Source organism: Epinephelus moara, chromosome 17 (assembly GCF_006386435.1).
Source record: "Epinephelus moara isolate mb chromosome 17, YSFRI_EMoa_1.0, whole genome shotgun sequence".
NCBI classification, from domain to species: domain Eukaryota; kingdom Metazoa; phylum Chordata; class Actinopteri; order Perciformes; family Serranidae; genus Epinephelus; species Epinephelus moara.
Genome location: NC_065522.1, coordinates 25,054,820 through 25,080,664, shown reverse-complemented (window position 1 = coordinate 25,080,664; position 25,845 = coordinate 25,054,820). Strand labels below are relative to the sequence as shown.

The following is a 25,845-nucleotide window of genomic DNA, read 5'->3' as shown; positions in this document are numbered from 1 at the left end:
GCAGGCCTGTCTCCTAGGTGACAAACCATCCACCATCCCCTCCACCAGTCAGCTAATTTATTACATCGTTTTAGATATGTTGATATGACACATATGAAACATGCTAATGTAATATATCTGCAAAGACGCACAGGGCCAGCATTTGTTTTTGTCCAACACAGAGCAGTTTTAGAGAACAGGTGCCAAAATGTCACCTCTCCAAACTACACTGTGTTGCTATAAATCTGTATCCGAGCAGTAAAGAGCTTATGTCCGCAGCCCGGCAGGGTGCGTCTCTGACAGTTTTCCTTCAGGGTGGAAAGGAAAGCAGGGACAGGTATCCCGAAAATGTCTTCCTGACTTCCCCGCTAAGTGGCAGCTGCACCACTTAAAGCCTGCTGATGGGATCGCAGGGCTCCACCTCGGCTTAAGTCACTGCTAAACCACATGAAACTCTCCTCTGACGGGCAGTGGCTGAACGAGGATCAACAGCTAACAATGTGGCAGTCAAAGCACCATTTTGGGAAAGTAACAAAAGCAAACACACCTAAGGCGGGTTTTATGGATTCTAAGCCTCAAATAACCACGTCCGCTAAGCTGGAAGGAACAGAGGAGGGGGAGGATGGCAGTGTGAGAATGAAGAGAGATGGAGGAGGGTATGTTGGTGAGAGAATGGAGTGTTAAAACAGAGACGATGAGAAGCGGCGAGAGAAAAAGCAAGCTTTGAGGGGCAGATGATGAGGATGACAGCAAGCAGTGGGAGGGAGGGAGGAGGGGAGGGAGGCACAGAGAAAAAAAAATCACGCATTCTTGACAGAAGCAACATGGCAGGATCACACAGCTATTTTTCATTCACACTCCTCTGCATTCGCACATGATTCCAAAGGTACCCAAGCCCCAAGGAAGCCTTCCAGCAAACACTGTTTGCCAATTTTTCAAACCTGTCACTCCCTTTCGGTGTATCAGCTCGTGTGCTGCACAAAGGGGCCTCCGCGTAGTGCTGTCGCTATTGTTGTTGTCATTGTGCCGACGCGAGGTAAACACGTGAGGCAGTGTCGTCCATCTCCCCCCCCCTCCAGATCACACTGTAACATGACTGTGGGAGGGACTTTTTGACGGCACACAATGCCCGCGTAGCATATTTCAGTAGGTGCTGAAAAATCACATGAACGCCTGGAAATATGACTTGTGTAAATAAGCGGGAGTCGTACACATTGCCCTGTCAGTTCAACAGTGGCAGTCTGAAGTGGCTGCTTGGTAATCCACATCATTTTTTTTTTGCTTTACCTCTGTCTCAACCTTTTTACACCTCCTGGCTGTTTAATAAAAACAGCTGAGCCTCAGACACCGTCTCGCCTACGGTGAGCTGCACACTAAGCCGTGAAAGACAGACCAGGCCACTGCGGGCGGGCAGGTGAAATTTAGTCGGCAGCGAGTGTTGGTGTGGCTGACGCCTGAGGAACATGTTTCCCACATGCAAAGACACACCTTTGTTCTCCCGCGCATTATCACGCACGCAGAGGTGTGCGCCATTCACTGCTCACAGTGTTCTTTATGAGCTTTGACAGAAAGCCTACAGAGACGCTGAGGCTGGTAATCAAACAGGAGCCGCAGTGTGTTCCTGAAGGCAGCGTGTCCCTGTGTTTAAAGGTCCCATATTGGAAAAAGACAGATTTCCATGTCTTCCTTTAATATAAAACAGGTAACGGTGATATATAAATACTGTCAAAATGCTCAATCCAGAGAGAAATACACCCAACCCATATTGAAAAAACTGTGCCTTCAAACAAGCCGTCAGAACTTCTGTTAAGTTGTGATGTCACAACTTAACTACTGATCAAATCGCAGTGATCTCAAGCACTTCTGGGTTTTAAACTGGCTAACTTTTTTATTTCTGCTGTCATTTTCAGTCATAACTGTAACATTTAAACAAATACAGTTAAACACATCTGACATTTCTGCTGTGTGACTTGTATGTACTGTGTTGCCTTCAGCGGGACGAAACCGTTTTAGAACGCTGCAGAGAAAAGTTGCAGTGGTGTGAACTGGCTGATGGTGTCACCCGCAACTCTGCCGGTCAAATCGCCAGCGGCAGTTTTTAGAAAGTAAAGCACGTCACCTGTTTCTACAGCCGATCAGCTTGTAGTGAAGTCGTTGGTCAAGTCAAAATGGCCACAGACAGCGTTTCAGTCCTCACGGTGTGCCAGTGTGCTCGCTGTATGTGCTTATACCTGTTATACCTACGCCATTTCATCACTACTGCAAATGTAGCTGTAGCCAGTATCTCACTATCACTATCCTCATTCATATTCTAAGAAGCTACAAATTATATTCAGCCACAAAATAAGCCTGAAAAGCTGCAAATCAGAACAGAGGTACAGAGAGTTGTTGCATAGAGATGATACACCATCTCATTGAGTTGCATTGGTGTGAACTGGCAGGTTTTAAAAACGTTGCAGAATCGTCTCATCACGAATCTTTGGTCTGAATTGGGCCTTCGAGCAACTCCTATCTTTAGTAAAATCACTGTTTTTGTCAGTGGAGTCTGGTGGCTTTGACATAACAGCTGATAAAAACAAACTAATTAGCAGCGTTTGCTCAGCGCTGTTACTTTTGTTTTGTACATTATGGGGGGAGGGGTTTTCAACCCGAAAGTTATTGCAGACAAACATGATTTGGTGTATGTAGACTGTTTCAAACTAGAAACACAAATGTTCTCAATAGGTCCCTATGTAATCCTTCATTGTCAAAAGAAACTACTAGTTTTAACTTTTAAAAAAAACAGTGTTTGAGCTGCCGTAAAATTTTAAGTTCCCTGAATTTGAAAAGACGAGTTCAACTTGTCTTCTCAAATTCAGACAACTTAAAATTTCAAGGCAGTTGTGACACTTCCTTTATTCAGCTAAACAAATATTTTCTTTTGTTTCCTTTCAGAGTGTTTTGCAGCGTATGTAAATGACACTCGCGAACAGGAAGTAAATAAGGACCCAATCTGTTTCCTAGCAACGCAATTCAAACAAAATAGTAAAAATAGAAATTGCCGCCACAGTTCTGGCTGCAATGACGATACAAACATGCCAGCATACAGGAGACCCGAAAACATTGGCCAATCGGAGCAGACAGGGCTTTGGCAGGAGGGGTTCTTAAAGAGACAGGCGCTAAAACGGAGCATATGAGGCAGAGGTTGAATACAGGTATACTCAGGCAGACAGTATGAAAGAAATAAAGTGTATTTTGAACATTTAAGCATGTGAACATGTTCTAATATAAACCCATAATGCAAGTATGAACCTAAAAATGAGCAGAAAATGGGACCTTTAATGAATATGTTCTGTGTCTTTAATGAGGAAAATCTTTATGAAGCTCATGTAAGTTCATATTTCATGTTTGATAAACATTTGCATGTTGTAGAAATTGATATCCCTGAGAGGTGCAGTAAAAATACTACCTGTTCAAACTGGATGAGGGTGTGAGCTAATTGCACCAGTAACATGAAACGCAAGGGTTAAAAACGGTGAGTGTTCATAGTTAGACGGTGTAAATACACAGAGCAGACATGTTAAAACACCGCAGGCCGTCCCAGGGGGCAATTCTACAACAGCGCACACACTTTCATGTCGTCACATAGTCCCGCTTCAAGAGTCATAACAGCAAAGAGACACACCTCAGGCTGGATTCCCACACAAACACTTCTCATTCCTGTCCTTCTGGCTTCTGGTTTTTAAGCTCTTGGCAGATGAGCCGCCTGCATACCTCCGAATAGGATACGGCGCCTTCCAATCTACACACACGGCTTGGTCATTTGGTTTCTATGCGTAAGGAATACATGCAGTATTTATTCTATACTCCTCCTGTTTGATCCCTGACACCAGTTCCTTTAATCTGTCTGAATGAATTCATTGCTATTCAGCCGTCACGCTGCTCAGATATGGGATGAAATATAGAGGACTTGTTTCATCCTTCTTTAAGATTCATGGCTATTTGATACTACTGGAATGTTTGAAAACGGCGCAGAACATCAATAATAGACTTGACCTTGCAAGGGATGTTTTTTTTTCCTCAAAAGGGTTTGACGTGTGCCTCGATCTTTTTAAATGCTTTTGTTTAGCCACATCAAACTCATTCATCTCTTCTGGCTCTAAGAAAAAATATGTATGGTGGACATAATGTGTTTGAAATTCACATGCTCAGCACATTTCGCAGGCAGGAAGAGGTGTGGGAAATGGTTAACCAGCAACCTGAGGTGGTGTCAGAATCATACTTGGCAACCTCGAGACCTCAAAATAGGGAGGATTGAGGGGGTCTTGCCCCTTAAATAGTGCACTGCATCAGCATTTTTATGTTAAATACATTTAATTTGGTTCAGTTTTTGATTCATGACCCTGCTACTCCAACAGGAGGATGGAGGCCAGGCTGTAGGGTACCACAGCTGGCTGTCCTCCCTGGCCCACAAACCTAGAAGTCCAAGGGGTCCTGGATGCCTAAGCAAGGCGGAACAGGAGGCGCCCAGTCAGTGGTGAACATAGACCCTGGGGGATCAAGGCAAAGACGCCCTTGTTTCATAGCTTTGACTGTTACACCTAACGTTAGGAGGTTTTTGGGGCTAAGGGATTAAGTCATTGCAACATGTGGGCCCCAAACATTCGTCTGATTTGCCTCTCCTGGTGCCTCACCCTTTCTCACGGTCTCTAGAAGACAGCTGGGTACCTCGCCAAGGCAAAGGAGGGCAAGCTGGGTCCCCCCGAACCCCGAGGCACCCTTCAAAACCTCTGTTAGAGAGTCCCGTCGAACTATGATACGATACCACGAACGATACTGTCGGCACGGAGACGAGGCGTCCAACAGCAGCCGTGCCCGACTCATGTGGGCCCGACAGTTGGGGACTGCCCATTGCCCCAATGGCCCATAATTCCAAAGCACCATTAGTCCGAAAGAGAAGTTCATAACATTGACGGTTACACGTAATGTTGTATGTTTGACAGATACAGATAAGTAGCTGACTGTGCTAACTAACAGTATCTGGCTATATTACAGCAGCTAGAAGGGGCCCCACTTATTAGTGCCCAATATGGGCCCCTTTTCCAAAGTTTTCTTGGGAGACCCCAGACATTCGCCTGGTTTGCTTCTCCTGATGGTGCAACCCCGCTCATGCTCTCTAGAAGACCCCCTAACCCCATGAGGCACCCCTCAAACCCCTGCTAGAGTACCCCATCAGACTCCCGCTTGCATACTGTTGTCATCACAGAGACGAGGCGTCCACTAGCAGCTGCGCCTGACTCATGTTGTCGCGACAGTCGATGACTATCCATTGCACCAATGACCCCACATTCCAAAGCACATTTCTCTGACGGCCTGTTATCCCAAAAACACATGGCCAATGCTATGAGGTCCCCGTTGCTTTCACAGGAATACACACTCCCTGTGGGTTCGACGAACCAACTGCAGGGAAAATGTCCACATCTGTAGACCAGAGAAACATCACATTCGTCAGCAATGCTGTGGTTAATGTGTGGTTAGGTTTAGACACAGATAAAACTTGGTTATGGTTATGAAAAGGCTCAAAACACCTACATTTGATGGCTCAAACTCCGCTGGGAAACGGAAACAAACTGCAGGGAGTGAGTGTTTTCGGAGAAATGGGACTTCAGAGCAAGGAGGGTTTGTTTTCAGGAGAAAGTGCTGTCAGAGAAACGGGCTTTCATTCAATGGTACATTGGACCATTGGACAACTGGGGCTTCAGAATGTGGGTCTGTTGGAAAAATGGCGTGGCACCCAACAGGTGCCCCTCCAGGTCCAGGGGGTCAGGGAAGGAGGTAGGAAACAGTACAGTTTTAGAGTTATACGGCTTATACACGCTGTACAGTGCCAGAAACACATTGTGATAGCTAAATGGGAAAAAAAGTTTGTCATAAATCAGGTGAAATATGAGAGTATTGTGACCCTGGGAGGAAACAGGAGAGGGCAAAGAAAACCGTGAGTCTCCTGGGAAAAAACGCAAGTGTTGGCAGGTATGGTTGAAATAGCAGGCTTGAGCTGAAGAGCAAAGTATTGTGCAGCCACTGATGTTCCCCTCACTGTCTAATTTGATCCCATGAATCAAGAACTCAAAGTGGGGAGGGCAGTAAATTACGGGTCCCTGAGGAGCTGTGACACCGGGAAGAGATGAGCCCATTGTGGTGAGGCAACTGCTGCCAATTTAGTGTTCAGGGACCTTCATCTTTGAAACGCTCCCCGCTTGCCCAGGTGGCTTTATCAAAAGAGTTTAGTGGAACATGACGTTCCCACGCCTCACCCAACGCCAGGCCAATGCTGTTAGAATACCGTGACTTTTTTTTTTTTTTTTAACAAGAGGACGTCGCCCCCGAGCTCTGATTTTGGCAGTGATGTGTCTAAATTACCGGGTACAAGCAAGATGAGAGAGCAGTGAAAACCTTTCGAAAAAAAAACAAAACTCCAGGCATATGGCCATGGGAGAAGTTGAGAGTGGGTGGGGGCGAGAGCGGCGGAGGTATATTGCCATAGTAACAATGGATAGCCCACCAAGGATTCCTGAGCAAACACAGGCATACGGTTTAAACAGCGACTGAGGACCCTCCGCCAGTGTGCCTCCTTGTTCAAACAGAAATCACGCTGGCACAGATAACGCTGGCATTTTAAACATAAATTACAAGGTCTCCGATTGTCATGTCGTGTCCCCAATTCACGGAGAGAAGAGGCTGCCTCTGCAAAGAAAAGCTTATTCAAAGAGATTCAAAAGAGCAGACACACACACACACACACACCCTGACGTAAATCTTTCAAATGTGCCGAGGAAGGAAAGGGGAGGCGAGAGCGGTTTGCATGTTAAGCACATTTGCGTCGACATCAAACGATCGCCCCGCAATTGGGCTTCACGGGGGGAAAGTAATCTGCGCTGCTCAAACATTTGCCGCAGCGCCCGCAGAATCCTGATGGTGATTAAACAGAGAAAAGTAGCAAGTCTTCCCTCGAAGTCCGGCTGGGGGATCTCCACGACACACTCGTAAATGTCACCCGTGCAGCCACTTAGCTGCTTGTCAAAGTCGCTGCGAGCTCCCCTCACGTCACCGCGCTCATAAGAGCTCTTCACTGTGTGATAGGCTTCCTTTATGCACTTATGTTCCCAGCAGTTTGCCTCCTTCCGCTGAAGTCTGTTATTAATATATCATCACGGACGGATTAAACGTGATGAATCTGACGTTTAGTGAAGCTTAATAAGCAGAGGCTGGGTTTGGAATAAAGTTGAGGTAGAATATAAGGAAAACCTCGTCTTTAAGCGGCTTTGTTTACTATTATTCTAATCATTTTACCGCCTCCGGACACGTCAACGTGATTGATGTCCTCGCCTTTTCCCCCCCTCGATCCCAGACCTCATCAACCTGCAAAAGAACGGCAACAAATGTAACATCGTTCCCTATTTCCCCACGTCTCTGTGGACCGGCTCCCCCCCTCAAGGCACTTCTCACCACTGAATCCACTCTGTAATTTACAATTGGCTATTGTGTCCCAAGTGTTGCATTGGACCAACTCCGAGTAAATGAACCATGTCAAAGACCAGCCTTTCAGTCTTGATTACGTCCCCCCAGTTTCTCCCCTTCATAATTGCGGCAAACTGAGCAAAAGCCGCAGCGGCTCCGAGCGTGCTATTATCGAAGCACCTGAGTTCACCCACCCACGCGTTCGCCGAACCAAAATGGCCGTTCTTTGCCAGTGGCTGGTTTGATTGACTATTTGTAGTTGTTACTAAGAACATTGTTGCTGGGGAGGAGAGAGGGAGAAATGAGGAGGAGGAGGAGGAGGAGGAGGACTCCATCTCCTGAGATACTGTGGAGAAAAGGAGTAAAAGGTGAAACCAAAGCTGGATAATAAACTGGCTATAGGGCAAGGTGCCGCAAATCAATACCTGAAACCATATTAAATGTCTGGAGCTCCTCAATCCACAGTAGAATTTGTCTGACTAAAGCCAGCATTACAGTCATCTCCACTTTATTTTGCAGTTTCCAACAGGGCGTGCCGGTGGGAATATACAGTGGATATGAGCAACTGTGTCCGACTATATACAGTTTATCCTGGCAGACATTTATAAACCTCCGCTTTAGAGCAAAACTTTTCAGCTCAACGGTGGGGAAATATCGATACACTTCAGCATCACGAATATTCAATGAACAGTTTACATACAGAGATTCGTGGCAGTGGTTCATTTTATGTCGTGTTTGAACCCTCGACTACTTCATAGCAGTGTTGCCATCTATCTTCCACTTCAACGTAACGTATCGCTAGCGTGCTATAAATAAAAATGCAGATCTAACCAATCTGATTGCATAAAAAGTCATTTTTTTCTGCTCAGATTTGATGCATGTACTGACAGTTTTCCGAATATTCGATTTTAAAAATGGAAATATATGGCGATATATTGAATCGTAACCTTCATATCGTGATTCGTATCGTATCGCCAGATTCTTGACGATACACAGCCCTATTAACAATTTCTATTCGGTCTTAAATCTACATTTTCTCTTTGGAAAATCTGCCTCTGATGAATCATCACGCAAGATTTAATGACGTGTTTGTATTGCAGTTTCACTTGGTATTTGGACGCAATTGCTCCGATATTAATTAAAATAGTGCGATATGTCCATTACAAAGGTTTTTTTGTCCACCAATAGTCCTTAAAAATCTTCGAATTTAAGTAGCTGGTAGCAGTGGCGCTCCTACGGGGTGGCCAGGGGGGCCATGGCCATGACTCCCCGTAAATGTTTTGCTCCTTACAATCAATGCACTCCTTCAAATTAAAGCTGTATATTTGTCTTTTTAAGAAAACACAACTAGCCTATTTGCCGACACATAACACATTAAACTGTATTGTTGTAAACTTGAACATTTAAAGTCCAGGTAAAGCAAAAAGTTGGCCGTTGGTCAATGTCCGGCCATTGGGGGGCGCCTATTGCCCTTGTTTTTGCACCAATCAGCCCTTATCTGCTTTTTCTTTGGCTGATTCCGTATGTTGGATCGGCGTCAGAGACGGCAGAGCCCGAAGTTCAGCTCAGTGCACGAGAGGAGAAATAGAAGTATGAAAAGCAGCTACATGCAGGAGGGAGTAAGAACGAGAAAAACTTGCTGTATCAGATAGGATTAAGTTTTTAGGTTTGAGCTCTTTGGCAGAAACGGTACATAATTGTTTTATTGTTCACTAGCACACAGTAAGAATCCTTTGATCTCCTAACACTGGATTGTGTTGATTATTTTTGACTGTCGATTAACCTAGTGAAAAGGAGCTGGGAGCAGTGGTGCTCCCAAAGGGTGCCCTGGGGGGCCATGGCCACCTCTGTATGGTGCTTTTAAACTTGAGTAGACTCACTCCCAGTCAATGTTTTGTTCCTTACAATCAAAGTACTTCTCAAAATTAAAGCTGTATATTTGTCTTTCTAAGAATAGGAGAACCAGCCGAACATAAATTGACACATTAACACATTAAAACAGTATTGCTCTGCACTCAGAGGTCCAGATAAGGCAAAAAGTCGGCCATCTGTTGTTGGTGAACGTCTGTCACCCTAGTTTTTGTGGCGTGTCCCGCACCGTTGGCACTAATCGGCCCTTGGGGGCTTTTCTTTGGCTGATTCAGCATGTTGAATCTGTATCAAAGGTGGCGGAGTCCGCCAGTGAGCTGACTGGCATTTCAGCTCAACACAAGAGAAGATAAACAGAATTGAAGGAAGTGTATGATCGAAACAAAGGTTTATAGTGGATACGTCTTTTTTATTAAGATTTGCGTTCGTAATTGTTTGTGTTGTTGTGTGTTAGCGCACAGTTCTTTCAATATCAGGTTGCTAATATGCTAACTAGCTAACTAGCATCTTAAATTTGTCCTGTTGGTCTATTTCCCTTTTCTATGGACGAACATAGACTACTGCGGCCTGCTGCTATGGAAAATTATTTGCTCTTATGCAGGCACAGAACATACGTGCTAGTTGCCCGTTGGCTGTATACTTTGGAGTGTGCTGAAGTGCAACTTTTTGGCTGAGAAACAGGCGACATGAGACACAACAGTCGGCCTTTAATGCCTCCAGTTGTTTGATGTCAGTTTGGTGTGTCTGGGCCTTTAAGGATATCTTGAGGACTCCCTTTTTATATGACATTAAATAATACTGAAGGTGGTCTAACACTAAAGGTCTGCCATCAACATGCCAAAAGAACGAGCAGAAGGAAGTAGAAACCAAGACAGAGGCAACGTTGAAAAATTAGCATTTTCAGAAAAGAAAAAAAAATGGCTGGACTTCATATTTCATATGATTTGATAGCAGCTACCCAGCGAGGACGCTCGTAACTCCAGCTGCCCTGTGACCTTCATTCTTCAGCGAGGCAGGCAGACTCCTCCGGTCCCTGACAAGAGTTATCGGGCCCGGCTAATAGGCTGCTCTCTGCCAGGTAAGGCCTCGTCGATACAGGCGCTCCTCCTGCTAATGAACATCCCCCCTATTTTTTTTCCCCCAAATCTGCACGGCTTAATACAGGTGGTTGAAACACACATTATCAGTCACAGCTGCGTCCGATAAATAACTCAATCGGGGCGAGGGAGTGCCTTGCTCGAGGGCAGTCACGGCTACCGCGAGTCACATCATCCGCGCAGACTACTCGAGCTTGTCGTGGGGGTTTTTTAACAGTTGAAGATAAAGTATTGCTCTAGCCTTCGGGCTCCATCTGCCTCCGTACGCCATGTGTGTGTGTATATGTAATAACCAGACACACATACAAATATAATGAACTGCATTCCTTGGGTAAACACAGCGGCGCAGGCACACAAACACACACACACAGGATATTGAAACCCTCTCAGGCATGTCGCCGCGCGTGTGCCTGGCGTGCGGGATGATGGAGAGGCTGAACTGTGGAGGCCCCGTTTGCTCTCCTCTCTCCAGCCCTCACAGGATACACAAACACACACACACACACACACACACACACATGTGTTCATACTGTACACCCACATGCTTTATCACACCCTCACACACACTTGCGTCCGCACAGTGAGCATACCCGCTGAGTACACAGGCACAAACTTTCACACAAGTCCCCCCAGGCTTTGATGGATGGTCGGTGAGTGCTCTACCTCCTGTTTCATACACATATAATCTCATTTGGGGGCCACATGGTGGGAGCCGCACCAAAACAGGGCTAATAGAAGCAGTCAAGCTGTCCTATCCCTCCCCTTCCCGAGTCGAGTCATATCCGTTATACTCCTCTGCTTAGCAAATATGTATGACTGCAGTCAGCTAATAAAAAAGCTACACCCTTTGTACCAAAAAGGAAAAAAAAGCTTTCGGATGCATTATTTAACCGGGACAATTCTTAATGTGTCTTATGCAGTCGGGAGATCTCAGTGCATCTTAATATTTCAGCACTTTCTTAATACAAAAGAGGAAGGTCAAAGTCAAAAAGGGTGGAAGTATGTGGGAAGGGAGGCAGAACAGGTGCATGTCTGTCAGAGCCTTAAAAAGAATTAATGTGAACCTGAACCCGAGGTGAAGGTTGTACCCGATTACACCCCTGAACTCGTCAATGTTTCCCCTGTCAACACGTCTCTCCTTCGTCCGTCTGGGAGTCAACGGTACAATTTCAATTACTGTCTCAGAAAACATCACAGGTTCACGGTATACAGTCAAACACAAATACTTTTATTATCAGTTACAATGACCGGGTGCATGTGGTTAGCATTGTGGCCTCACAGAGTGGGGTTTCTCCAGGTACTCCGGCTTCCTCCCACAGTCCAAAGACATGCAGGTAAACTGGTGACTCGTAATTGTCCGTGGGTGTGAATGTGAGCGTGAATGGTTGTCTGTCTCTGTCCACTGTCGGCTGGGATGAACCTAACAGGATAAGTGGTAACGGAAAATGAATGAGTTACAATGATCTTTAGAGGAACTTGCAAACAGAATTACAATTAAAAACTTTTTGTTGTGTTAGTATGTGTAAAATGAAGGTTAGATTCTCTGTACCGTCACATTGTTTTCAATACCCTAGATAATGTTACGTCTCTCAGTGACAGCAAACTGTAGTTGGGAACACACTGGCTCATTAACATCGATTTTAGCTTGGCTTGGTATTAGCTGGCAACTAGCTTCTAGCGGTTTGGACCACTCTGGAGAAAGTAGAATGGCGAGGCGTTCGGATGCCGTTCCCCAACAACGGCTTTATTGCAGTCTTTGCCATGAAACCACAAACATGGCCTTCTCATGAGGTTGAACAGTATCCCTGAGATCATCTAGACACTTGACTCGACTGCTATCGTCACTATTTGCCGCATGCGTCTTCACCAGGACACCCTGAGACAGCTGCTTCCTTCCATACATACAATGACGTCACACCCTCAAGGCCACCGCCCTTGAAGGGGAAAAAGGGCAAGCCGGTGACAATGAGCAAATGATACTGTATGATAACCATCAATCATAATACCTCAGTATACCTTGAAGCAGGTCAACAGCCTCAACCCTAGAGACAAGTAGGGTTGGGTACCGAACTCTAAGGGTAAAGACTACCACTACTGCACGAATGCAATGAATTTACATACGATTGCAAACAAGCTATTGGCGTTAAATCTATTGGTGCCAGGTGTCGGCACCTGAGACTACATCTGGGTAAGAACAAGAGGTAGAAGTGCCGCAAAGCACCCTGACAACCTGCCACGGAGCTTTGAGGAGCCGCCAGGTCCGGCTTCAGACAGGAGGCAGACACGCCCTGAAGCCAGGAAGCCAGCCGCAGAGCTCTGATGATAGTTTTGGCATCTGGCCTGTTTTCTATCATAAAAGCTGACGGTTATCATACTGTGCAACAGGATAGAGAATCCTTTATTTTAGAAAAAGTAAAAGTTTGATTATGATAAAACATCTGTTCGACCTCTTGTTTTCATTCCTTTAAAGTTCACTGTAACTGATAATAACAAGTGTGTTGCACCATATACCATGAAACTGTGATATTTCTGAGATAGTAATCAAACCATGAAAATCCCTAACCCCAATGCACACACATACACAGCAGCAGACAGACTGAGACAGAAGATAAGCTGTATGTGTGATTAAAAAGAGCAGAGGAGCAGAATTTAGTCGACGACGTCCCCCTAAAGCTTAATCAGAAGCTTAGTACCAGTGCCAGAAAAAGGTACCGTTGGGTACCGAATTCCAGGTACCGGTATTGGTTCAAATGTGAACGGTACCTGACCCGAGAGATACCTTCTTGGCCCGTCTATTTCTTCACCTGTCACCTTCTTAATAAACAAGTACCCGTTGCGCTAAGCAGCTTTACAGTTGGCCAGTCGCAGCCAAAGGTGGCACCTGGGGGGGTAAATCATGGATCAACGTGTCTGGCTTTCATGGCTCTTATTCTCATTTTCACGAAGGCCACGTGTGACGACACGGCCAGATGCTGGATGGGGTTTAAATCGCCGCCCCCTGACGTGGGGGGCCACGGACCCTGCTGGCAGTTCCCTTGACACCCTGGACCCGTGTGAGCAACACTGACAGGCAGTGATTCATCTGATTCATCACCATGTTTCCTCCACAGTGAGGGAGGAAGGGAGAGCGACGGAGAGACGGAGAGGCAGAGGGAGGCGCACAAAAACAGAAACTTTGCTCATCAGAGGGAAAAAAAACACGACGACCTCTCTGCCACCTGTTTGAATCAACATCAAGACAACAAATGGCCAATGACCTTTTCTGCAAAACAACAACCAAAAAAAACATCACATCATTACTGGACTGACTCTGCCGGACATTTTTTTTTTTTTTTTTTTGCAATTTTGATGAGGTACAGTGTCACAGTAAACAAAACTCCATTGTTTTGCCTATTAGTCTCACAAACAACAAGCCTCACGTCTGATCCGTGTTGCGATCCGGCGCGTCGACACAGAACTACTCCCCAGGGGCTGCACGGCAGAAGGGCTAAGCGATGTTCTCATTTAGTCGGTTCTAGCATCTGCAGTCGATACGAGAGGACAGCTATGGAGAAAACAACAAGGCTAGCGTGGCGTATCATAGACCTTGGGAGCCTTGTAAAAGTCAATTTGCTGTACAAACTCCTCCTAACAATTGCCGTGAAAAACAAGTCTGCAATATGGTGAGTGCGCGATGATTGATAGTGCCACAGGAAAGGCAAATCTGCAAAAATGAATCGGCTTTATCCTGGTGAGCCCTATCTAATGCGATCGCTGCCGAGTATGAAATGAAATTCCATTTTCGAAGACGTCAAATTGAAAGAAGCGGCGAAGAAGAAGGTGGCATCCCCGACACTGCCACTTACAATCAGCGGCGTGGAGAGCAATCAAGGTGGCATGCAGCTTAAATTCCTTGTCTGCCCCCCCCCCCCCTCTTTTTTTCTGTGTGTTTTGGCATCTTATCATGAATGAGTTGGGGCCCCTTCAATCACGAGTATTTATTTTTAAATGTGAAGACAACGGAGCTCATTTATTGTATGCAGAGAAGCCAAGAAGCACTTTCCATGGTCCCCTCCTATAGAAACAGGATGTGAGAACCTCAGTATTAACACATTATGCAGAGTAATATAGCAGCAAGCAGCTATAGCAATCTCTCCCCCCTGACTTCCTCCCTCAGTCGCCACCGTTTCTGCCGGCGTATCAGGTAAGTCTAATCCTTAGATTAGTAATTGCCTTAGAGCGAATGCATTCAAATCACCAAACCAAATTATACCAGAAAATGCTGCCCGCTGCAATTTCATGAGTATTACTGTGCACTCTTACTCCTTCAATTTTCCCTTCAGAACATAAACAACAAAAGCCCGAGCAGCCATAGATTGAATTAAGCTGTAATAGATCCAAAACAATTTTGATAAAATTAGCCACAGTCGGCGGTACGCAGCGCCTCACAAAAGGGCAAGCACTAATAATAATGTGGTAATAAACAAACCAGCTCATTGCACGTAATCTCATTTCTTACTAAATGCAAGATTTCCAGATTGTGTTTTATCCACCTTTGGCACCTCTTCCTGGTATCCAGTGAAGTTGCTATAAAAACTGTTCACATATTTTGTTCTAACGTGGTAATCAGCAGATTGCTTTACATGACTTTGCTCCTGGAGAGTCAGATTTAATGATAGCGAAGAGAAAAGTTTCTGCTTTCCCCGCTTCCTCCAGAAAATAACCTGACCTGTGTCGCCGACCCTGGAGGGCGGGGGATGACCAAACATTGTTAAAGCTCCTGTGGAACCTCTTATCAAGTAATTACCTAATTGAGCTCAATGAGTGACTGACTGCCACAACAGCTCCACAGATAAAATCACGCCATCAGGGGAGTTAAGTGGTGATGACTGCCAAAGAGAAACACACAAAGGTTCGGACAATGGTGGCATGATTGCTTAATCCTGTGCAAAGGCTTTTTTTATTAGCATTTTGTGGAACGTCTTTTACTGGATGTTAACAGTAAACCCATCTATCAGCCAAAAAGTCATTAGAATATAGGAGAGTATACCTACTTCCTCTTCCTAGTAGTGCACCAACCTTATCGACTACCACCACACCAAAACCATTAAAGTAGCAGATGACTTTCACTTTGACAAAAACACACATGCACCATTAATTGATGCAGGAAATGAAGTGTCTGATGCTTAAAATTTTCTGGCAGAAGGCCCCAGAACCCCCGTTCCATCGAAGTTGCTTCTATTATCTCGTTTGGCATTTTGCTAACGGCTAAATTTACTCCACTTACCGGACATCAGCTCTTCTTTGCTGCTTTAAAACAGTGGCTGTACAGCCCAACTTGCTGTGTAGGCTGCTGTTTTAGAGCGGCAAAGAACTGATTTCCAGGACAGCTGCTGTTTATCTGGATGTGAAACTTCCTAAAAAATACCGTGGCATCAGATAGGCGCATATTCACATACTTGCCGATGCCCAATCCAGAACTTCAGGCGATATCAAAGGCATTTCCGATGCTCGTATCGATATCGGGACAACTCTATTCCTTTTTATACACCATTTTGTGCCTTTCCTGCATCAGTGTTTGTTGGAGATGGTACGATACTTCCTGATTCAAGTGTGCTTAGTTGCTTAATCTTTCCAGGGGATATCGGAACGTTGCTTCTGAGGTTGCATACGGTCATGAACTACTTTACTGGAGACACTGTTGCGTCTTTGAGTCATGTGCTGGCTGTTCGTCAAAGTAAAAGTCCTCTGCTCCTTTAAAGGTCTAGTGCAGTGGTTCTCAAATGGTGTGAGTGTGTGACACATCAAAGCCCTGATTGGCTGCCAGTGTGACAGATGATAACATTTAAAGGGAGAAAGCCGTGAGTGGGATCGATTTATGGTACGGAGCAAATTACAACAAAGCACCAGCAAAGACGACCTACCACTGAAAGAAAAGAGACCGTATCACGAAAGCTACCTGCCTTGAGATTTTGGCTTGCCCTTTGGTGTGTCTTGGGCACAAAACATTTGAAAATCACTGGTCTAGTGTGAAGGATTTAGTGGCAGGTGAGGTTGCAGGTTCAGTGGGGAACTAAAGGTCCTCCCCTAAGAAATTTGGGGCATCAAACACCTAATTCCCTGCACTCTGGTGAATTTTTATGCACCAATTTATGGTGGAAATGTCATTCTGATTCAATCGTGCATAGTTGCTTCATCTGCCTTCTATCTCACGGCAGATTGAGGTTGCATACTGCTATGAAGTACTTTACCAGAGGCATCGTTGCATCTTCGAGTCATGTTCTAGTAGTTTGTCAAAATTGAAGTCCTACACTACGTTTAAGGTGTAGTGTGAAGGATTTAGTGGCATCAAGCAACCAACTGAACTTCTCCTGAATGCCAACATTTGGGGGAAGTACGGTGGCCAATGCAAAAATGCTGATGGCCCTGTCTAAAGTCAGTGTTTGGTTGGTCAGTGGGAGAGGACTATGAACGGCTCGTTCTAAGGTGACGAAAACACAATGATTTTTAATTTCAGGTGATACATTTTACACTCCATTTCTGCTAATACAACCCCTTAAATCCCACACACTGGACCTTTAATGTCTTATTCGGGGGCATGTGCCCCCTGCGTCCCCCCCAGAATCTACACCTATGATCCTGCGTACAGCTGTTCCTATAAAGCCAAAGACACCTGGAATGCTGCGTCACTGGGGCTTTGCAAGTTTCAATTAGGTCAGTTGTGGCTTTTTGTAGGTGTTTAGGCAGCTACATTTTGTAGGTTAAAACAAATGAGGCCAGAGGCAAAGTACCGCATTTCCATATTGGTTTCCTGATCTGCCTGGAGCCTGAAGGGCAATCACATCCTATGTTTTGGCTACAAACACCATCCAGGTGACCTCCATTTGCATGGTTATGTTGTTTGTCCTATGCGGAGGAGGCGGGTGAGGATTTGCCCTATGCAAATCAGATCCTCCTCGCTCAGCTGTATGCGGCTCATGCTGGAGAGGTTGCAGCTACAATAAGGCACAGGAGGAACAGCTGGCCAGAGCGCGGGGGGTGAACACCGGGGGCTGGGTTAAGGACAATGTCCAGTTATGCTTGCTGCATGGGCCCTGAGGCAGAATAACCTGGTATAAGTGTGTGGAGCGGGGGCTTTGCCTGCCCTGAGGGGTTGCGCTGCGAGAGCACAGAATACAAGCTGCTGTGGCTCACCACTGATTAAAAGTGATCCACCTGGGCACGAGTGGCGCTTTGAAGTGCAATGATAAAACAAAGGCTGATGGCTTGTGCTAATTCGATGGCTAAGTGATTTCATTCCTCACTACATTACGGCTGGACAGCATTATTTTCTGGCACTGGACAGAACAGAAGCTACTGCCAAAAGTAATAAAGTTAAGTGTTCTGTTAAGTGCACGCACTACTCACCAGCCTTCACATATAAGGATCAGACACGGGTGTGCAAGGAGCAGAAAGGCCGAGCTACATGTAGCGAAAAACAGCAAAAAAAAAAATACGACTAAAATAAGTCACAATCAGAGGAGTAACAGGAAGAGATGAAATGTCAAGTCTGTTGCCCCTCCTGCTCGAGCCCTCAGCAGATGCTGGGTGACACGCTGGCTTCTCCCTCACAGTTAGATCAGCTTAATGACTGTTTAAATGTCTGACGGGCTAAAAAGAAAGGCTCGCCTCGCCGATAAACTCCCTCAGTTGCCTGGTTACCTGCCCGAGCAGGTTGCCTGTGCAGTTATTGTAAGATTAGGTAGGCGAGGAGAGAGAAAGACGGAACCCGATACCTCGGGGATTACAGTCAATGGTCAGCACTATTCTCCCTCTTCCCCCTCCCCGTCTTTTCTCTCTATCTTTCCACCCCGAGTCCCTTGTGAAACAGTGGGGGCCATTCTCTGCGCGGCTAACAGGGCCGTCTTTCTTGTGCCTGTCTCTATCTCTTCCCACAGACGGACAAAAAGAGGGGGAGTGGTGAAAGAGAAGGGGTTTGTGGGCGAGGGAGTGCTCGCACATATCATCACTTGTAATAAATCTTAACCAAGCAGGTTCGACAGTGTTTGGGGTCAGTGGTGGAGCTTTGCGTAGGTGACGTAGACAGCTCCTGGGGGGGCACCAGAACTGACAATTTAGACACAAGAGCATTAGAGGAAGAGAAAATGAAATGTTTATCTGTGATGATTTCTCATTAGCTCTTGTTTCTGTTTGTAATAAACACAGTAAATGTAAAGTATTTAATGGGGGGGCACCAGGGGAACCGAATGTCCTAGGTGCAGCTCTGTTTGAGGCCAAATGTGCCACAAAAAGATAAAATGAAAACACAAACTCAATGCGAGCACATCTCGAGGAAGTAAAACTAAGAAAACATAATAAAAATATAACCTTAATGCTATTCATTGACGACTCCATTTCCCACCACTAATCCAAATCTTGCACAAATTGTTCCCTTAACTGAGAAACACGAGTGCCCTTGAGTGTTTTATTATGTCTTTAAGCTGTAGTGGCACTTACGGAATATTTCTAGATCCCTAAAAGCGAGAGCATGACCGCTCCGCTACTTAATCTAATACAGAGGTGGCCGTTTAATGCCATAATTGGAGCACATGAACACACACCTTCTCTTCAATTAGCTCTCTTGTGCAGCCATTAAATTACACTCCATTCACCCCAACAGAACGTATCAACAGTGAGTATTTACCGAGCCCGTGGGATATAAAAGGCAATTTGAATACCTGCTAGCTATTGTATATTAAATACCTAACAGGCTGCACCACACAATAAACACGGATGATATCGCCCAGCAGACCAGTAAACACTTTCTTCACCATTACAATTTAAATATCCAGGAATCACAAGGAAATGCTCTTTGTGCATTATGGGGTTTTTTTTCCCTCCATGACACCGCCTTCTAACAAACGCACAGTCCATAAAAGTTACCGCAGCATTAATGTAGAGAGTAAATAAATAATTATATAAGTGGAGCATAGTGACACACAATACATGCTGCTGCCGCAGCAGCAAATAGAGTGCCCTTTTAATTATGCAGGAGACATCCGAAAGCAACAGCACTCCTCACACTCTGGGAAGCAGCTCAGTGAACACACCATATTAGAAGCTGTTAGAGACAGAGCAGGGGGAAGAGAAGGGATAGAAGTAAAAGGGGGGAGTGAAATGATTTGAGAGGAGTAATAGCGAGAGGGAGGGGAAGAGGGGATATAGAGAGATGAGAGTGGAGATTTAAAAAAAGAAACCACTGCGAGAAAAAAGGCAAGGCGGAGAGAGAGCATTGTAGGATGTGGCTGCAAAAACAGGAGCACAGAGAGGGGAAGGCGTGCGAGGATGCAGGGCCGGTTGGTATAGAATAAATAAAGGTGAACAAAGAGATATCTGGAGGAGAAGAAACAAAAAAATTGGGCGAGGAAAAAAAAAAAGGCAACAATCCAGCTGAGAGAAAACAGCACTCCAGAATTCTAAAGTAGTAGTGCTGACACCAAGTAAAAGAAAGATCAATAATTCATTAGACTGCCATAGAAAACACATAAAACAATAGTGTTCTTTTTTCCTGCAAATCAGCTGACTTCATTATGTCTTTGTTTCTCGCTGTTGTTGCACATCACAGCGGAAAAACAGCCAAAAAAATATAAAGACTGAACTGATAAAAGCCCACATTTGAATATCACATCATGCCACCTACACCCTTTTTTTTCTACAGCTCTGCAAATGGAAGAGAAGAGTTACTGGGAGGGAGAGGAGACAAGAAGGGAGGTAGCTGGAGGGTCGATGGAGGAGTGGGAGAAAAGCAGGTAGAAGACGGCAGACATTTATATATACGAGGGAAACAGATAAAGGGAGTAAAGAGGAGGCACAATATGGAAGGTGATATAAAAACGTCCAATTTCACAGCGAGGTCAATGAATTGATGCGGACCCCCGAGTGCAGGAGAATGTTAATATGACCTCCTGGCCAGATGTTCCTACTCAAGTCGAGACTGTAAAACTGACTCACAAAGCCATGTTTGTGCTGCCGACATCTACCTTTCTCTGTCTTATCCTCTTGAAGACAAGGCAGCCTTGTCGCAGGCTTGAAGGGGCAGGGCAGGGCCTGACAAGGGGGAGTGTACCCCGGCCCCTGGCAGGCTCCCCTCTGGGATAAAATAACTGCAAACCAAACCCTTATGTGAGCTGTCTGCAACACTCCAACACACGGCTGCTGAGGTTAGCAGACGTGACACGGCAGACGGTAAAAAGGCAACACATGCCGTGATGAAAGGGGGGAAAGTTGGACGCGTTCGTTCGAGGGGTAACAATACCCCGTTCGTAGGCTAATCTAAACCTTTCTCTTCCTTTTCAATATTACATGTGAATGGCACTCCAAACCAAAACAGATCAATACCGCTAACTTGACACACATTAGCACCATAAAGGCAACAAGACTACTGAGACTAGCCCTGTCAGAAAGCATTATGGTGGAGAGAACACTAAGAGGAAGAAACAGAAGACATTTAAGAGTGGTGGAGGGAAGGAAGGAAGGAAAAAAAAAAGAACATGGAGACGTGTCTTCTTACCTGTTTGTTGTACTTGTTGATAGTTTGACTGCTGTATTCGGAGCAGTGGTCAGATCCAAGGGAAATGTTATCTCCGGTGCCAACAAAGGTGTTGGCAGGGGGCAGGTCCTGAACCGCCTGGTGCTTTTTCCCAGCCGTCGGCGATTGCGGGTGAAGCTGGACAGTAGGGAGCGGGGAGCTGGACTTGTAGTGCCGGGCCAGATCTGGGCTCCCCGGCCCTCCGTTGACCGAACGGTAGCGGCCCATGCCGGGGCTGTCCGAGAGCTTCTCGTTGACGCCGTCGTAGCGCTGCCCGTTGGGTTTGGAGGCCTCCACGGTGACGATGCTGCTGTAGAGCGGCTGTTTGGACTTCTGTTTCTTCTTGTCTTTCTTGGGCTTCTTGGACTTGTCGTGCTGCTGTGGCGTGAAGAAGTCCTCGTGGTCCTTCTTGCCGGCCTCGTAGCCGTTCTTATTCTTGGGGCGGCAATAACGAGCCATGACCACAACTAGAATAATAAGAATGACTGTCATGATGCCTGAAACGACTCCGATTACGATGCTCAGCCGCTGTTTGCTTAGGTCATAGTTGGGGTCGCCGGCGATGTTGGTGTTCAGGGACGTGCTCAGGCTCTTTGCCACCTGGGCCTCCACAACTGTTGAGTTGGAAAGAGTCTCGTTGACGTACACGTGCACGAGCGTGGTGGTGCTCTGAGAAGGCTGGCCACTGTCGTTCACCTGGACGACCAGCCTGTGGAGGCCGTAGTGCTTCTGCTCCAGCTTCCCCACCAGCGAAATGACCCCAGTGCCCCCGTCAATCTCAAACAGCTTGAAGGGGTTCCCCCCAATGATGCTGTAGTTCAAGTCGGCGTTGATGCCAGTGTCTGTATCAGTTGCTATGACAGTCCTGACTACTGTTCTGATGTTGCTGGAGGGAGGGAGGAGGGTGTAGGAGCTGTTTATCGGGAAAGTGACAGTGGGTGCGTTGTCGTTCTCATCCATGACAAAGAGTGAAACTGTGGCGGTGGCAGATCTGGGGGGGTCGCCACCGTCCACAGCTTTGACACGGAAGGTGTAGGTAGTTTTCTGCTCTCTGTCAAACGACAGGGTGGAGAAAATAGTCCCAGTGTCGTTCTCAATTGAAAAGATATCCTCCTCTTCCTCAATAAAAAGGCTCATCTCTGCATTTTGGCCCTTATCTGCGTCTATGACCGTGACCATGCCGACTGGGCTGTTTGGTTCGAGGTTCTCTTTGACGTAGAAGGTGAACACATCCTGCATGAACTTTGGCTCGTTGTCATTCTTGTCAGCCACGAGGACGACCACTGTCGCAGAGCCCTGTAGAGTGTTTATGCCCTTATCTTTGGCTATCACTTTGAATTCGTAGCGCTCCGTTTGCTCTCTATCCAGAATGGTGTTTACTCGGATGTCTCCACTGTCTGCATCGATAGAGAAAATCCCATTTACCGACGAGTCCAGGGAGTAGGCGATTTCAGCATTCTTCCCACTATCTGCGTCGATGGCCGCCACTGTTGTCACCCTCTCGCCAGGGGCATTGTTTTCAGGGAACGACACCTCTACTACATTCTGGCTGAAGATAGGAGGGTTGTCGTTAGTGTCGCCCACTTTGACGATAAGAGAGTTATTACTTGCGAGGCTGGGGCTCCCAGAGTCCACAGCCACTATGACCACATTGTATTCCTGTGTGGCCTCGTAGTCCAGCGGTGCAGACGTGTGCAGGAAGTATTTCTTTTTATTCTGCTCACCCTCCATCTCACTGGCTGGTTTCAGCTGAAAGGGAACATCCCCGACAACAGTGCAGGTCACAATGCCGTTCTCCCCCTGGTCTCGGTCTGACACCTGAACCAAGGCGATGGGTGTGTCCACCACCACGTCCTCAGCCACGTTGGCGATGCCATCTTTCAAGAAAATGCGCCCGATTTTCCGTATCTCTATCGCAGGGACATTGTCGTTCTCATCCTTGATGTTCAGCACCACAGTGGCCTTGTCCATTTTGGGCGGCTGGCCTCGGTCACGGGCCATTACCGTGAACCTCAGTTGGCTCACTTCTTCACGGTCGATGCGGTGCAACACACTCAGCCACCCTGTGTTCTCATCCAACCTCAGCAGCCTCCTCACTGACTCCGTGGCTGCCCCGAACACATACTCTATTTGACCGTTAACCCCCACGTCTGCATCAGCCGCTTTGAGCTGCAGTATGGGGGCACCAGGGGAGCTGTTCTCCGGCAGGTCAGCTTCATACACGCTCTTCTCAAAGCGAGGGTTGTTGTCATTCACATCGGTGATCATCACCCTCAGAATGGCCTGCGAGGAGCGAGGGGGATCTCCTCCATCCCTGACACGCAGCGTGAGCTCATAGGAGTCTCTCTGTTCCCTATCAAGGGCCCCTTTAATGATGAGTTGAGGCTGCTTCTCGCCATCAGTAGTGTCAGCAACTTGCAGTTCAAAGACGCTGCTCCTGCTCGCGCCTTCCTCAAATCTCCTCTTCCCAGAGAATGAATCCCCAGAAGAGCCCAAGCGCCTTGAGTTCTCCCCATTGTCCTGGATAAGCTCGTATCTCTCTATTCCATTTCTGCCAAAATCTCTGTCTGTGGCTGTGGGCAGCAGATAAAGGGTTCCAATGGGTCTGTTTTCCTCCACAGACAGTGTCAGGACAGGGGAAGGGAAAGACGGGGTGTTATCGTTTATATCTAATATGATGACTTTCCCCTCAAAGAGGTCGACCCAGCTCTGGGCCGGTCCAATCACTGACACTTCAAAATCTATAAAGCACTCGTTCTCATCAAAGATCATTTGGCACTGCTGTAATTTTTCACGGTCTATGCGCCTCTCGTTGGTGGTGAGCTCACCTGTGATGTTGTCTATTTTGAAAAAATCAGAGCCCGACTCCAGCGTGAATGTCACCTCGCCTGAGCCGGCGACGATGCCCAGGTCGCCGGCTACGTTCCCGACTCTGACATCGGCGGGTCCCTCCTCGGCCAAACGGTACCGGAGCACTTGCTTGGCAGCGGGCTGATGCACAAGCTGCAGGATGAGCATGCAATAGTACAAATAGTCCACTGCACCAGTAGTCCTCATTGTTCTCCAATGCAAAAAAATGTCCACTTAGGTGTGAAAAAAATGTCCAGAGAATAAAAAAAATAATAATCACCAATAGAGAGTCCAGATATGGAGGTTAAAAAAATGTGTTCATAAAGAGCAAAGCCCTCTGCTGCGGGATGCGTGAGACTTCATCCTCCGGACGACTTCCTACATCGCTCCTGCTGCAGTGCAAAGCAGCAAGTGCACGGGCTTCTCGTCTGCTCTCTGCTTTTCCTCCTCCAGCTCTGGGTGTTAGTTGCTCTTTCCTTCTTTTAGTATCAAAAATAAAAACACCGCAATGATATCAAAAAACACTCACCAGACAGAGGCTCCGTGCGCTCCCGCGAATCTCTCAATATCATGCGCGTAAAAGCCAAAAATTATAGTCCGAGCATCACATCACCAGAAAGTGAATTCAGTCCATATCCCGCCGTTTTACTCACAGTTTGTGGCTACAATCTCCTCTCTTTTTTTGGGGTGAGGCTGCAAAAATCCCAGCGTCCACACAGGATCATTTAAATACCCGCGCAGTTTTTTCCACCCTCCAAACTCGGTGAGAGTGTTGCCTGCGCGGAGCCTGTCAACTCTCCGATCTCTGAGGATGTGAATATGAAGCAAATTACCTGTCCGGCTGCTCTTCCTCCAAGTCACTTGCAGCCAGCACGCATACTTCTCTGCTCTCCGCTTTTATTTTGTGTGCAACTCCACAGCGCAAAGCAAAGAAGACAGAAAAAAGAAAGGGATTCACAAAAATGTATATCCGCAGTTTGTTTTTTTTCTTGAATCAGGAAACGTCGGATGAATTCCTCAGTGTGTGTCCAGCACATTCAGCCTGTTCCCTCACCTGCAGACGCGCCGCATGTGTTGGCAGCCCCTATCTGCAGCACTGTGAGAGGGATTCACAAATGATATTGCAGTCTCTCCCTCTCTCTCCTTCTCTCTCCACCTCCCTCCGGTTTCTCCCCCCCTCCTCCTCCTCCTCCTCCTCCTCCACCACCATCCACCCTCCTCCTCCTCCAAGCAGCAGCAGCGGCAGCAGCGCGCACGTAAACAGGGTCGGACTTGGTCTTGATCGCCGGGTCCAGACGCCAGCAGACAATATTTGACAAAAAGAAGGGGGCACAGAGGAGGGAGATGCCTCAGTAATGGTGGTTTTGGTAAAGCGGTGTGTTCTGGAGACGTGGCTCCGCACTTTGCGAGCACATCTCGGATGCTTCACGTGTATGTAACGCTCCTGTGGGCGATATGGCGATTTTTAAAAACCACAATTGCAACGTCTTTCACTTAATAATAAGAATCATTTCATTATGTGGTGTGACGCGGGGATGTTGCCGCAAGAGACGCCTCACACAGCCGAACTTTTACGCACCAAGTTGTGCTTTTAAATGTGACATGAAACAGTTCCAAAATCTCTGACACAGGCGAGACAGGACGGGACGGGACGGGGCTGGCTGTGTGCGCAGTGCCGTGGTTTCCCTGTGGTTACTAATATGAATGCGTGTGGTCGCCGGTGGCTCTCCGGCGCGGCGGGCTCGGTGTCTGTCTGTCCGTCTGTCTGTCTGTCTGTCTTTCGCCTGTCCAGTCCACTCAGCATCCAGGAATGTGAGGCAGTAGCCATTTGAATGCATTTGCGCGGCGGGTTTCTCATTCGACCACTGCGCAAACCCAACTCCCTGTGCACAGATGAGTGTGCGCGGTGTGTGTCCTGCCACATCCAAGTCATGCGCAAACATTCATGTCATGCACGCGCTCACTGTGGTCAAATTCCTCCCCCCATGGGCGCACCGTGTTTGGTGC

General features: G+C 46.8%; 1 protein-coding gene across 6 annotated transcripts in view; it reads right to left on the bottom strand.

Moving 5' to 3' along the window:
- Positions 1-24,976, bottom strand: part of pcdh7b (protocadherin 7b) — a 178,471-nt gene extending 153,495 nt beyond the window's left edge. For 3 of the 6 annotated variants that reach the window (XM_050067660.1, XM_050067661.1, XM_050067664.1), the window contains exons 1-2: positions 20,971-24,976; positions 11,722-11,862 (exon numbers count right to left, since the gene is read on the bottom strand). In XM_050067660.1, coding sequence (XP_049923617.1) covers positions 11,722-11,862; positions 20,971-24,045 — 3,216 coding nt within the window. In that variant the 5' untranslated portion in view covers positions 24,046-24,976. The remainder of the gene's footprint in view (positions 1-11,721; positions 11,863-20,970) is intronic. The other 3 variants (XM_050067662.1, XM_050067663.1, XM_050067665.1) reach the window with 1 other exon arrangement.
- Between the last annotated feature and the right edge of the window lie 869 nt (positions 24,977-25,845).